The sequence below is a fragment of the Talpa occidentalis genome, unplaced genomic scaffold, assembly GCF_014898055.3.
Source record: "Talpa occidentalis isolate TD23 unplaced genomic scaffold, MPIMG_talOcc4v2.1 talOcc4.12, whole genome shotgun sequence".
In the NCBI taxonomy this organism is placed as follows: domain Eukaryota; kingdom Metazoa; phylum Chordata; class Mammalia; order Eulipotyphla; family Talpidae; genus Talpa; species Talpa occidentalis.
In genome coordinates this window covers 75,356,685-75,371,691 of record NW_023601212.1, presented here as the reverse complement: position 1 = coordinate 75,371,691, position 15,007 = coordinate 75,356,685, and the positions used below count along the sequence as shown (strand labels likewise).

Here is a 15,007-nt window from a genome sequence, read left to right as displayed (position 1 = left end):
TCGCCAAATTCCCATTGCAGTCTTTTTCTTCTGGGGGTTTTTCCGTGGAGGCCTTTTTAAGGCAGACCCTTCCCAGTGGCAGGAGCCACCATTTCAAGCTCCCTGACATATATCAGAAAATTTAAAGACTCCAGAAGCTTTTATTGGAAGGCATGCACCCAAGCCTCTCTGAATATCCTCTCACTTATTTCCTTGTTAACTTACAGATTGGCATCCTAGTAATCACATCCTCTAAGTTTACTTCAGATATAAACATCACTTTACCGCCTGTTTGAGAATTCCTGTGTACCCTAGTTACTGACAAAGGTGGTAGCCCCAAGGAGGGTGTGAAAGACAACAGAAGGGCCTGCTCACTCACCTACAGCATCTGTCCTGTTTGATCTCTCTCTCTCTCTCTCTCTCTCTCTCTCTCTCTCTCACACACACACACACACACACACACACACACACGCAACACACACGTTCCAAGTACAAATAAAAACTCAATCAGGAGCCATTTCTTTCCCTTTCCCATAGTTTTTGCTTTGGGGTGCAGTAATGTAGTTTTTATATTTCTTTGCGCCAAGTAGACTCATTTTAATAGGTAGTCGCCAAATTTGCAAGGGATGTTTCTGTTTGGTAAAATGATTTAATTAACAGACCTCCTCCCCCGCCCCTTTGAAAATATCAGCTAGTTTATTTTTCAATCCATGAATTTGATATAACCATCCCAGTTTGAACTAAGAGGCACTTTTAATGAAGAATGGTGAAATGCTCTTACCTCTAAGTTTTTAACGGGAACTTACATTCCTCGAATTTTCAGTTTAGTGTTTCGGTGTGAGAACATGATTTCTGTCTGTAATAATTTCTTTTAGAACTCAGTATTCTTGATCTGTTTGAATATCTCATTTCTCCTCCATACAACACTTTTTTGTTTGTTTTTATTAAAAATTACTATAATTTGTAATTTTATTTAATTATGTTTAAGATATCAGGATGGCCCTCCGCATGGTTCTTATCCATGCAAAAAAAAAAAAGAAAAAAATTTATTTAGGGTTTATTTTAAACTGATTATGTGTAGATGTATGCAGTTCAGCACTTGTTTTGCACATACATTCATTTTTTCCTTGATCTGCTCATCTTCTGAACCGCCCTTATAGTAGAAAAACTAGAATTAAAATAAAGGGAAAGCTAGTCACTATCAAAATGTTTTGTTTTTCTGTGTCACTTGCACTGAGAACTAGAACAAATTGCCCAGATGTACACAGGAATATTTCATTTTTGTCAACATAACACAAAAAGACTTAAGTTGAAGATCTTCTTTGTCCCCAAAAGCCAGCGCCAGACTCAGAATATGCTGTAGTTCGGATTTCCCCTATTTCTTATATTTTGTTTTTCTATGTTCAACATTCTATGCTTTGTCAAAACATGCATCTGTGTATAAAGTGGGACAGACAAGTGATTTCTTATTACTTGTATGTTTATTTTGTACATATGGTTATGTAGCAAAAAACAGTTTAAATATAGCCCATATAACTTTAAAGGCAGATCCATCTTCAGATTTTATAGTGGGGTTGCTTAATTTTTTAATTTATTTTTTTGAGTTTTCAGGCTCCAGAAATATTCAATGCTTCTGAAACATTACAGCATTTTTCTTCAAACCGCTTCATGTTTATTTTTCAGAACGTTACTGTATAATTTCAATTGGCTTTACTCTTACTGTTTAAACAGGCTTATTTCACTTTCCTCAAGCTCCTGGAATAATTAGCAGACATGATCTCTAAAAAATGGAAAGGAAATAACGCTGATGGCATGTATAGTTGGGGCCGGGGGCAGGTCAGCTTGCTTCTGTTTCATCGCTAAAGTCATCCTGATTACTATACCAGAAAGGATCTTGGGGTCATCAGATGAGCCTTGAAAAATTAATCTTTTAAAATTAATTTCTGAGAGTACTATGACTTTTAGTGAGAAAAAGCTTAGCAGTAAATAAAGGACTTTTCTGGTTTGTGAAAGAAAATTGAAAAATAGGTATGTCTGCATAATATCATGGAAAAAATACCATTTCCAAAATAATGATCTGTCAACAAAATTGCAAAATCATTGTGTGAATAAGCTGAATTGCTTTGTGTATCATTTTATAGAAATATGTTTTGCACAGATAATAAGTCTAATAAGGACACGTTTTTAAAATCAGATTTTTCCCCCCAGCAAATAGCTGCACTGCAGGTCTCTCTCATGCAGTCAACTAGCACCACCTTATGGAGGACTAGAGGAAATTATTCCCTTCCTTGTTAGACTTTTCTAAAATGTAGTAAATTGATTTCAAATAATAGTAATGATGATGGTCGTGACAATAACAATCCTCTTTTCCCCTTCTTGTTTTTCAGGCATCAGATGCCAGCTCTGAAAAACTCTTCAATACTGTTGTTGTAAACAAAGGTAAGAGTCTCCTGAATTATGAGCAATGGCTTGTTTTTATATTTGTTTCATTGTCATTGCCTAGGAAGAAAGAATAAAACAGTGTGGTTTTTCTCTTTGCATTCTGGAGCTACTGTACATGTGCTGTGTTTTTGCTTGATACAGAATCTGTATGCTTTTGTTATGTATGTAAAACAGTTTATTTTCAAAGAATACATAAATCTCTTATTTGAATCGATTTGACTAAGAAATCAGTGCTATCAACATGGGTTTAATTTAATGTAAGAAACTGTAGTGGAGAATAACAGTTCCTAACTTTATCTATTGCCTTAACTTTATTGTTACTTATCAACTACCCAGCAGTCGGAGAACTATAAATACCCGATTTGTCCCGCAGACTCTAATAACCAGTGAATGTTTAGTATTCACAGTATTATCGTCATAAACCAAGCCTCACTTTGCCGTGTGCTTTCTGAAAAGTTAATAAATGAGCAAGAGGGCAAAATTTAAATATGTACTATCCCATTAATTTGTTCCAAACTGCAATATAAAGTAAGAGAGGCTAATGATAGAGCAGTACATTAAGGGAAAACTTATCTTAAATCACTGCCAATAGGTTTCTGGACAGTGTTCATTTCTAGCAGTATTGTTGGAAATAATGAAATTTAAGGGAGTCTCTAATCAGCGGCTTTTGCAAAGGTGTGTAATTTGAGAGGTATAAATTATATAAACTATTTGATCTGTTCCTCTCCACTACAGAACCTGATTTAGGTGCCTGCATAATTACTAAATGAAGGTGAGCTTACTGTGGTAATTCATTTGGTGTTCCAGGGAAGGCACCTTCAGCTGAACCACCTCAGTATTCTGTGGTTGTCTTGGCTAGTATTTTGCTGGCTGGTTAGTAAGACACATTTCCATGTGCAGTTATTTTGAGCTCCTAGTTTAGAATTTGAACCAACTGCAATTTTAAAGTGTACATTATGTTTAGAGTTCCCTTGAGGTATATATGCTTATGTGATTGCTGTTACTCCCAGAATTATTGTCATACTGAATTTTATCTTTTTTATTGCATAATGGAGTGTTCCAGTTTTATATTTCGTCATATTTTTTGATGGACTGCAAGTTTATATAAATTTTTTAGCTATAATGCTAAAAGCCCCATAAAGGAGAGAGATGCCTTTCATAGCACGCAGCACTCCTATGTAAAAATGCGTAATTGTTTATTGCTTGTTTTGATGAGGAAGAGAATTGATAGACAGAGGTGCTTTCTTGTGAGAAAAGAGGGGAGGAGGGGGAGACTGGGGTAGGAACAGGTCACCCAAAGGAGGTCTTCTGTGTTTTGGTGACAGCTGCCCCCGCCCCCTCCCCAGGACCTCCAGCCCCTTGTGACTGTGTCTTTCTTTTGCTAGTTTGCTATATAAAGCTTGGAATGTGTTTCCCCTTTCTGGGATCAACCCTAGAATGAGAGTCAGCGCTGGGCCCAGTGTCTAGGCCTCCGCTGCCCTCACCAGGCTGAAAGGCGCTCTTCAGGGCGGATGAAGAGTGATTGATGACGAGTAGCACCCCTCTGCCTCTTCCCTCATGCACCCCCCCCTTCCCTTTTCCAATCAAACGTTTCCCACATTCTTATTTGTGTTTACTTACAGAGTGTGATTTGTGGCATCTATTTGGTTGTGAATAGTCATCCCCCTGACAGCGTGCCTTTCTTCTGAGCTGCTTTTCTAGGGGTGATTTAGTTGCCTTGAAAGGATTAAGGTTTCTTTGTGTACACTAAAATCAACATAGGCTTTTCTAAGCTTTGCTTGGGAAACCATACACAAATAAGCATTTTAGTTGATGGCAGATTATTCCTTTGCCCCTTATTTCCATCAAAATGGCCTTTCTTTTCTCCTCCAGAGTTTCCCCTTAATGCCTTATGCTAATTCCTGTTGGTAACATGAATGACAAGAGATGGAATCAATGCAAATCCAGGTGCTGCAAGTAGACTGACTGGTATCCACACCCACCCTCCTTCCTCCCAAGGAAGAGATTAAGAGGGGGTGGGATGGAGGTGTGGAAGCATGGGGACAGTTTTGTTAAGGGGATTAGTATTCAAACTGTTAAATATCAGGAAAACAACTTCAAAAGGAGATGGCATTGTATAGTGATAATGTCATTAATTGCTTCAAGACAGGTGCAGAGAGCCTCGACTTGTGCTTGTGGTTTGGGATCTGTTTTTACTCCCGCTAGTGGCAGTGTTTACTGGCTGGATGGTTGACAAGGCCTTCAAGGAACTGTCAGCTTCGTGTACATCAAGTTCAAGTTCTCCTGCAAAGCCACCTGCAGGTCTCTGTCTCTGTCCAGTATTCTTAGCCAAGAGCAATAAAAAGCATTTGTAAGAAAGGGCAAATTTACACCAGGTAACAAATACTAGTGGGAAAATCTTCAAAGCCTCAGTTTCTTGAACAGTCTAACAAGAGTGCAGGGGAGCTGACACATGTATCCCTCCACCTCCAGATGTTTAAAACTACACATCGCCTCTCCCTGTCAGGAGTCCCACAGTGTTCTGGCCTTAGAGAAGCATGACTTTAAGCTGCTGGTGAGATTATGCTGCTGAGCTCGGTGGCAGGCAGATTTGGTCCATAAAATTTCACTGAGGGTGGGGGAGCAGTGCTAATCTCACAAGCTGGTTGTGGTGTGGATTGGGAAGGGGCATAGATCTTAGACTGTACAGTCTGGGGAGGAAGCTCCAGGCTGAAGCAGCAGGGACTGTGGCTCAAGCTCCATCAGTTCATTTGTGAGCTTGAATAAGTCATTGAGCTTCTTTCGGTCAGATTTTTCAATCATAGCAAAACCTAGTTCAGGGCCATCTCTCTGGTGGGGATAAAACAATTAGTTGGGATGGGGGGAGGGGCTGAAACAGAAGGTGCACTGAACAGGGTTTATATCGCTGCTGCCTATTGATTTTATGTAGACTTTTCCTGTGTTGTACAGGCCATCCAGTTTAATAGAGAACTGGTAAGACTTCCGTGTCCCTGTATTCTGAGTTGCTGCTTTCTTCTGATGCCTTATATTTCCCATTTTAAAACAAATTAATCAGTTTGTACTTGGAAGTAAGAAGGACATGCCCAATGAGAACTGAGTATGACGAAAGGTTGGGGAGAAGAAGAACTTCCAAATTGCAGGGTTTAGGGTTGTAGATGTGAAAAATAGTTTAATCAAGGTCATGGTTGTCTTATTTAATCTTTATGTGTTTAAATGTTTACAGCATGTTCATGTGCATTTTATGAATTCCTTCTGTCTTTGTGACTCAACCATCTGCCAAAGAAAAAATTAATTTTCCCATTGAGACAGAGACACGGAGAGACCGACTAACTTCTTGTCCGTATTTAGTTGGTCAAACTGCTATAGGAGCAACAGGAATTGTATCCAAAATCGTGGAATATCTATCCTTATAAGGAACTCACAAGTCAATTCACTATGGTCGGCTGGTATTTATCACCCATTCTTACCTATTCTAGGTCATACTTCTAGAGATTTTGCCACTTTGATATAGAGGCAGAAATGCAGAAAATGAATCCTTGGCTGTGCAGGACCACTCTGCCAAGATAGTTCATCTCTGTTAAACTCTGAAGTTGTTCCAAGGCAGAGCCACCTGAGGAGGAAAAAAAAAGAAGAGACGTCTTCCCTGTCTGGGAGGAGACAGAAGAATAGGTATCTATAGAGCCCTCTGGTGTAGGTCCATAACCCATGGAATGGAAAAGACTTGAGTTGATATCCCTTCTAGCTTCAGAGCCCTCCTTTTAAGGGTCTAGCCTTCATCCAAGGCAAGTAGTAGATGAGAAGTGACAGAGAGACTTTTCACCCATGACTTTCTCATCTTTTTCTTTCACCTTTGCTTTACATGGTAGTGTGGTACCCTTCCAGGGAAAGCCCCCACCCCCAACTCCCTGTTAAAGAGCCTTGCTTAGCTGAATGGGCTTTCCTGAAGTACCTGGGTGGGGAATAACTCAGGTAGGAGTGATTTGTGCAAGGAGCCCTTGATTTGTGCTCCCTCCTGTGACTATCAAACCCCTTACCCTTCTAGTTTGGATCCTCCCCTGCCCCCCCCCCCCCCCCCCGCAGTCAGCCATGGAGAATTCTGGTGGGCACTCACCTGAGGAGCCCCAGTGGAAAACAGACCTCTCTGACCAGGGCTGCTTTTCTTCTTCCAGGCCCTACCTGGCCTACTAGTGGACTCACCCAGCCTCTTCTTGGGGTCGATTTTGTAGAAGGTTTCCATGGGACACAAATGGGACATTTGTCCCACACTAGTGGGACAACCCACTAGCCTAAAGGCTAGTGGGGCCTTTGGTATTTTCGACAGTATGCTTTTACCAGCAGCATAGTTAAGAGAACCTGACTAAAACATTGATTAAGGTTTGAGGAGAGGAGGTGAGAAACAGGTTACTAGAGACACTGCTGGTGTGCTGAGGTTCACTAACTAGTTACCTAAATTCTTAAGTGGTGATGATCTCACCTCATTCATTAGATTTAGCTATGAAGGGGGAATTCCTTGGTTTGTTCACCAAAGGGATGAGTTATCACGAAGGTCACCAATGGTTTTTCACAAAATTCCCTACCCTAAAATAATTCTGGGCTTTTTATGTCAGTGAAAATAAAGTGTTTGACTGTGGGATAGCTTTCCTTAAAAAAAAAAAAAAAGTCTTTACAGTGAACATATGGAGACCATTTTACAATTGCTTGCAGTGTCTTGAGTTTAGGTATAAAGGAAGACATGATATAAAGCACATCCCCGACTTGCAGAAGAGTAAACTGAGCCAATTTCAGCCTCTGTAAATTAGCTGTGCTTTTGTCATGTCTTAAGCCTCCATAAAGGAAAGCTGGATTATCACTCATCCTTCATTTTTCTTCCTCTGGACCTATTTTGTACAGTTTCTGAACGTTTTTTCCCGTCCTTCTCAAAGATAGGGACGTCTGCCGTGTGGAGAATGAAATACTATTGAAGGGTAATTGGTGCTTGATGGGAGACAAAGGAGTTATGAGTAGTTCAGTCCCTCCTCCTACCCCACACTGCAAATAGCATGCAATCAGCTCCTTTGTTATGGAAATTGACCTTCCTATAGAAGCCAGACCGACATACAGAATTTGTTGTATAGAATTATTCCTTGAGAATTCTTGCAAACAGATGCTTTGTACTGTTAGTGTGAAAACATTAGTAAGGACCTAAAAATACTCCACGTTGTGTGAAAGTGTTTCCCTCTGGATATTTTCTCATCAGCTGTTATCTAACCTTATGGATGAGTCTGATGGGGGAAATTTTGGAAAATATTGAATCCCATCACTGAAGTTTTGGTGAAGAGAGGGTGGAAGATGTTCTCAGCATTTGATCTTGATGTATCTTTGAAGTACAGCTTCCACAAAGATGCCACTTTTCCACATAAAATGTAGGCCAGATCCCCAGAACCCCAGCCCCTGTGAGCTGGAGCAGATTACAGTGTAACAGATTCCTTTCTTTCACTCAGATGATCAAACACCGCTCTGTTTACTTTTGAGCCCACTAAAAACCTCTTCACTTACTTTATTGAATGATTGCTGCTGTTCTCTGAAAGAATTTCCTCCTTACATGGCACTATTGGCAAAAAGCTTGAAGTTTGACCAGCCTCTCTTTTCATTCCATTCAGTGTTTTGTTTAGCCAAGATGTAGCATTTGGTTGCCTCATAAAGTAGTACACACTCATAGTAGACACTTGGAATAGAAAACATCGAATCTGTTCTCAGTGAACAGTTAAATGACAAAGGACCTCCTCTCTGCTAACCCTTTCAAGTAGTGAGGTCAGCCCCAGGCATGGAGAGCTTCCTGCAGGGAGGAAGCCTGTGGCTATCCCATGGCCCCTGGATTATTTCTGGTTTCTGACAACTGCAGAAAAATGTTGTTTTCTCTGAAAATGTATGTTTATTTAACTAGGTTTCTTTTTGCTTCACAATCTGGATTCCATTCAGTCAGTTACCACTCCAATTAACTAACAATTATTTAACATTAACAGTAATTACAGACGCCAGTTAAGCGCCTACAGATGTCAACTGTTAGCTTTGTACCTAATCACTCAATGAAATGGAGAAAGTTCAACAAACATCAATTAGCCAAGCAATTAGTATGAGTTAGGAAAGAGCATGTTATCATGTGTGAGCTGATTCAATTTATTTTATTTTGGCAGTAAAACACACACAGGCAAGCGGCAATAAGTTCCTCAGATAAGATAAAACACTATTGTTTTGCAGCTTACATAAGAATTCTTTTCTTTCCTGTGCATAAGTCAAATATACTCTTGCCTGGAATTTATTTAACAAACAAAATTTGTCTCAATTACTCAGAAAGCCCAATAATGTTCAGTCTCAAGAAGCAACTTTGGTGAATTATGAATCCAGTAAATGTGCTGTATAAGGACACGTCAGGAAACTTCAGTGGAGAAATGATTGATTCCCACTCCAGCAATCTCCGCCGTGCATTTCGGATTTTTACCCGTTTGATCCCCAGCCTGTGGTGGATAGAGTGCAACAGTGGCTTTATTAATTTCATGGTGCCTGAACTTTTGCTCAGCTGTCTTTGATTTAACCTGAGGCAACCATTAAAATATTTTTACCTCTTTGTCCAGCCCATGCTTTTAAAAAGTGGACATGGCGCTAGGTGGATGACCCTCTTCATGAATTCACCAATGAGATTCTAGGCCTGAGTTCATAGATTCTGTACCCACATTCCTACCCCATAGACTTGACTTCCACCAGCACTTGTCTGGATGTACAGGAGAGTGCATCCTAAGGCTTGATTATGTAAGTTTGCCCTGAAGTTCCTATTTGGAGGCTCATTTTACCTCCAGGTAGAAAACTGGCCTTAAGTGGCTGTGTCTGATTCCTCTCCTAGAAGTGATTTCTCCTGAGATCTGTGGTAGAAGTGAGAGGTCCTGTCCTCTGCAGGGTGCTCTGCCAGGTCACTGTGGGTATTTGCAGAATTTTTTTGTTTGACCAAGTGTCTCAGCCTTCACAGAGTCCAAGAGTTGAGAAATGAATATCCTGCCGCTGGTAGAGCTTAGAGTAGAGAAATTGTACCGTACTTCATGGCTTTTTCTATGGTAAACCTTTTCCTGGTGGGCAGCAGTACAACAAATAGGGGGCTTTCATGAATGGTTCTGAAATATCTGCCTGTCTGCACCCATGAATTGGATCTCCATTTGGCTGCTTTGCACGTTATGAGGCAGTGGCTCACAACAACAAAGGTCTCAATAAGTGCAGGGCTGCGGGTCAGCTGCAGTTCTTTCTTTATTCTAGAACCCAGGCCACAGGTGCAGCCCTCAGGGAGTAGTTATCTTGGTAGGGTCAAGCATAGAGACCATCATGCCTCTTAAAATTTCAGTTTGGATCGGGTTTGTGGCCCCCTGACCATTTCACTGGTGAGAACAAAGAACAAGTCCCTGGAGTTTTCCCACCACACCTTCCCAGGTATTTCATGTACTCTGCAGGTTAGTCAAGACTTCCCTTCATGGTGGCTGCTGTCCCCTAGGACTTCTGACATCTCAGCTGTGGCCCAAATCGTCCAGGTTGCTATTTCGCCACAGGCCTAACTTTAGCTATCTCTGAATTCCTCACTCTCTAAAACCACCAAATGTCTCCCTATTTCTACTCTCCTTGCCCATTCCTGTGCCTATAAGTGGACTGACCTTTACTTTCAGTTAGACAGAATTTATTAGAAGCAACTTAGGGTTTCAAGCAGGGACATTTCTTCAGAAACCAATGATGTGAGCACCAGGCCCAAATCTGCTGAGGAGAGAATAGGAGCTGTTACTAAGCAGTAGTGTTCTGTGGGCACTCCAATCCTCTCTGACCCTCGTAAACCTTGTCTTATAAAGGAGGAGGTTGAGAGCACATCATTGCTTTCTCTAAGAGTCCTTTTGAAGAGGGAAATGTCTCAAGTGCTCCTGTTAATAGACTGATGTGGGAGGCCGTTATATTTGGATGCCTTTAAAAGCCACTTGGAAAACATTTTCCCCTCTTATCTATCACCTTTCACATCTCTCAGCAGAGTAACACTAAAACCCAATTTTAGCCAAGATTACATCATTTTCTCATTATCTGTTTACAGCTGGGACAGGCTTTTCCATAGTAAAGCTCCTCCCTGAGAACCCAATTGTTTTGTATCAGTGTTTGATTTTCAAGGTGCTGGCTGTCCTCCACAAGGCATCTTGAGATGATCTGTAAAGGCATTTTTTATCCGTAAACTGGTTTGTCAGAGTCTTCTTCCGAAATCATATTTGTCAACTGTGACGTCAGTGTTTATTCCATCTGCTGGCTTACGGGGGAAAACCATATCGAAATTAATTCCTTCATTCAACAAATATTGAACACTGGCTATATAACAGACTCAGGAGATAGAGCAAAGAACAATCACAGGAATGAGTAAGAAATTAAATGTTTTCAAATTCAGAAAGAGGCTTTGTAAATGGTGTAATGGGAAAGAAGCCATTTACTATTAAGAAAAACAAAAGCTTTCTTAGCTGAAAAACAGGCTGAAGGCTTAGCGGGCTGCCAGAGGGTTCACTCTCAGAGAGGCTGTTCTCCGGACAGCGAATTGTGAGCTTTGTTTACTTAGATTAAAAGCTACTCCTTTGAATTTTCCATTTTTGTTATGGATATATTGTTAAATTATTTAAGCTCTCACAAAGATTTTGGAGTTTGGGGGCCTCCCCTGGTGGCGCAGGCAGTTGAGTACAGCGCTGTGATGCTGTCCACAGCCTTTGCAGCACCGGTTCGATCCTGGCCGGCTGGTGAGGGTCCTACATGGCGCAGCAGACCTCTCTTGTCTCACCTGCTGCTCCCCTCAGCAGTGTATTGCAGTCAGGCTGCCTGTTCTGTTCCCCGCTCTGTCTTTGGTGAATCCTCTCACCCTCCCGCGAATCTGGCCTGTACCCTGGTTCTTGTATAAATAAAGAAATAAATCTTAAAAAAAAAAGATTTTGGACTTTGTATCACCTGTTCTGTGTATCACCTGTTCAGGTTCTGTGTATCACCTGTTCAGGTTCTTTTTCACAAGATTCCTTAGATTTTTGCCAGACTGACATCACTACAAGGATGGGGTGGGACACTTTGTTCTTTGTAGTAGAGAGGCTATGCTTCAGTCTGAGCTGGGCTACTTGTTTTTGTTTTATTTATTTATTTAACATCAATGTTCATTTTTGTGTAATATTTGATTTCTCCCCTCAGGTGTAATCCCTGCAAAATTCCTACTACCAAGTTACCTGTGAACTGTCAGCATAGTCTCTTGTGCTCTTACCTTCCATTTTGACTTGCCTCTCCCCTGCTGCATGTCTCAGGTTTATAGTTTGTCGCTAGTTTTGCCTTTTTTCTTCTGACCCCTTACTCAGTTTCCCTATATCTCTCATATAAGTGAAGCCATTCAATATTTTACTTTTCCCTTCTGACTTATTTCACTGAGCATAATCCCTTCCAGCTCCATCCATGTTGCTGCGAATGGCATGAGTTTATCTTTTTTGATTGCTGAGTAATATTCCTGTGTGTGTGTGTGTGTGTGTGTGTGTGTGTGTGTGTGTGTGTGTACTACTTCTTGATCTAGTCATCTATTTTTAGGCATTTTAGATTGTTTCCACATCTTAGCTGTTATAAATAGTGCTGCAATAAACATAGGAGTGCAGGTTTCCTTTCGAATTAATGTTTTTGCGTCCTTTGGGTAGATTTCCTAGGAGTAGAATTTCTGGGTCATGTGGTAGATCCATGTTTAATAAAAATCCATGTTTAATCCATGTTTGAAGTCCTCTACACAGCTTTCCATAGCGGCTGGACCAGTTTGCATTCCCATCAGCAATATAAGAGTGTTTCTTTTTCTCCACATCCTCGTGAGCTGGTGTCTTGTAACCTTAAGTAAGTCATTCTGTTAGACTTGGTTTTGTTACCAATAATGTGAGAAAATTGGATGTACTCTCTGATCCCTTCTGCAGGCCAGAGTTGGCTTTGGAGTGATCTAGGTAGGCCCTTTCAGAGTCGGAAGCTTGAGGTGGACTTATATGCAGTAGTCCTGCAGTTCCTGACAGCTGTTAATGAATGATGAGCACTTGCATTTGGTAAGGCCAAGGCCTTGACTTCGGTCCTGAATTTGTGAGTTAAACTCGGACTGTCTAAACTGTCTAAACTGTCCTCTTATTCTCTATAAGAAAGACCTTAGAAGAACTTGAGGCTTACAGGCAAGGAAAAAGGGAGAAGAAAGAGCTTGCTACAATTTGAATACTAGCTCACCTCCAGCATAAGAACAACAATTAAAAGTTCTCCTCTGCAGGTCTGTCTTGAGTGGTGTTAAGAGAAGTATTTTATCTGCTTAATGTTTACAAAATCCCACTGCATAAATAGCTTGGGTGCTGGGTTCCTCTGTGCTTGACTTCCCTAGTGGAATGACTTGGCTATTTCTTCCTAGCCTGGGATTCCTGGGGGTTAGGTAAGGGTGAGGCAGGGGTTAGATACACAGAGCAAGACCCTGCCTTAGAACACCCAGAGGCAACTTCTTTTTCTATGAAGAGACTCATTTTACCAAAGTGGATTGAAATGAGGCTTGACTGGACCATTCTAGATAATCAAGGGAATGTCACCACCTTGCCATCCATCTTAAGCTGTCAGCAAACTCTCGTACACCAAGCAATTCATCAGAGCTCTGCTTCTTCAAAAGTTAATCTAGGCCTTCTTGACTGAAGCAATCTTACTTCCTACATTTATTTTCCTAGAAGGCGCTGATGATATCAACTTCATTCTTTTAATATTGCACTTGCTTGCTGAATTTTAGCTATATTCACAGCCTTCTCATACCTGTTAGGGAAACGTTTGCTTTAGAGGAAAGAAAAAGAAATAAAACATTTAGAATCTTGGTATTGCCCAAGAGGCAGCACCAGCTAAAATTGTGAATAGATTTAAAGAGGAGCTGGGTTAATTTCACTGTTAACAAATCCATCGTATGTTATTCAGAAAAATTCCGTTTGTCTGGACTGTCTCCCTTACTTTCTGAGATTGATAACTGTATAAGGGAAGAACGTCCCTGATGAGACATTGAGAATCTTAGAAACAAATTCCTGGATTTGAAGCAGGGGTGCTGCTGCTGTGTGCCCTGGTCGAATATTAGATTATCAACTAAATTTTGTGATTTTATTCCTTTGCTTATAGGGACTACATTGTCTGGTATAATGGCTTCTTCCCAAGATGTTAGACATCACATCCATTTGATTTCTGCTCCCATGGGAAGTAGGAACTCCTGACTTAAACAGGCAGCTTGGGAGTAGCTGGTACAGGCTGACTCTCCTTTTCCGCTGTAGCCTCACCTCCCACAGGTGGCTAATATTTGCCTGAATGACCCATCACCCCGCCTAGCTGGGGGCTCATCCACCAGAGCAGACTGATGCCCAGTCTGACCTCCTCCTTTTTAGGGACCTCCTAAGGAGTAGCAGTTCGTGCACCCCCTCCTTCTGTATCAGTTCCTGCACAAACTTGAAAACTGCCTACTCAAAGGGGTTTTTTGGCACTTTAAAAGTTAAGGCCGACTTTCTGAGCCTTCTCAGCATCCTGCCAGGTATCTTATCTTATTCAAATAACCTAATTGCTACTCAGGCTTCTGGCTGCACATCATCCTAGCACCTAACTGACAAAATAGACCTTCACCTGAGGGCCTCATTATGCTTTCTGCCTGTGCATCAGGCCAAAAATACCTCCACAATACCTGCTCAACATCCTGGGCTTCCAAGTGACAAACAAATAATTGGGTGAAACAAACCCATGGTGCTGAGCAGCTGCCATAGGTGTCGGAGCACAGAGGAGTCCCCAACAATAACAGTCACAACGCTGCCTGGTTTGTGTCAGAGCAAATCTTTGAACAGTGGGTTGTGCTGACACCAGAGAATGACAGCTTTGGAAATGGCATGCTAGTTACTGCTGTAAGTAAGGCCTCTCATGTAGACCGTGACAAGCAGCTGTCATTTCCATACAGGTGAGCAACTGACATCCTGGAACGGGAGGGCGGGAGACAGGCAGGCGGCCATGTTTGGTGGGCAAGTAAGGCTATGGAGAGAGGAGTCTCAAGCATGGGTGACCATTTGCATTTGTGGCAAAGCCTGGACTGTGCGTGCACGCGCGCGTGCACACACACACACACACACACACGTGTCTTCTTGCTCTTTTATTCCTTCAGAACTCATCTGAGGAAGAGCTGCTAAAGTCCAGTGTTGACTTTCTGATAGTACCAAGGCCATGCTGCCAGTCCCAAGCCCAGCCCAGCATGCTTAAAGAATGTTTGCAATTCAACTTTGCTTTCCCCTTCATATTCTTGATGTGTTTCCATTAAAAGGTATGGATCAGGTAGAATTCAGATTCAGGATTGGGTCTGCACCAACATTTTTCAAAAGTGTGATTCCCCAGACTGGCAGTATCAGCATCCTCTGAATAGTTGATGGATGTGCAGATTCTGCAGACTCTGAAACTCTGGGGATGAGGGATGGCCCAGGGGTCTGTTTTGAACGGGCATTCCAGGGGATTGTGATGCAGACCACCACTAGATGCGAGGACATTTCAGCTGTGGGGGTTTGTAAAT

The 15,007-nt window shown here is 41.5% G+C and overlaps 1 protein-coding gene across 9 annotated transcripts in view; it reads left to right on the top strand.

Moving 5' to 3' along the window:
• Positions 1-15,007, top strand: part of AUTS2 (activator of transcription and developmental regulator AUTS2) — a 1,093,480-nt gene that overhangs the window by 1,007,677 nt on the left and 70,796 nt on the right. For all 9 annotated transcript variants that reach the window (XM_054693588.1, XM_054693587.1, XM_054693590.1 and 6 more), the window contains one exon: positions 2,367-2,418. In XM_054693588.1, the coding sequence (XP_054549563.1) occupies positions 2,367-2,418 (52 nt within the window). The remainder of the gene's footprint in view (positions 1-2,366; positions 2,419-15,007) is intronic.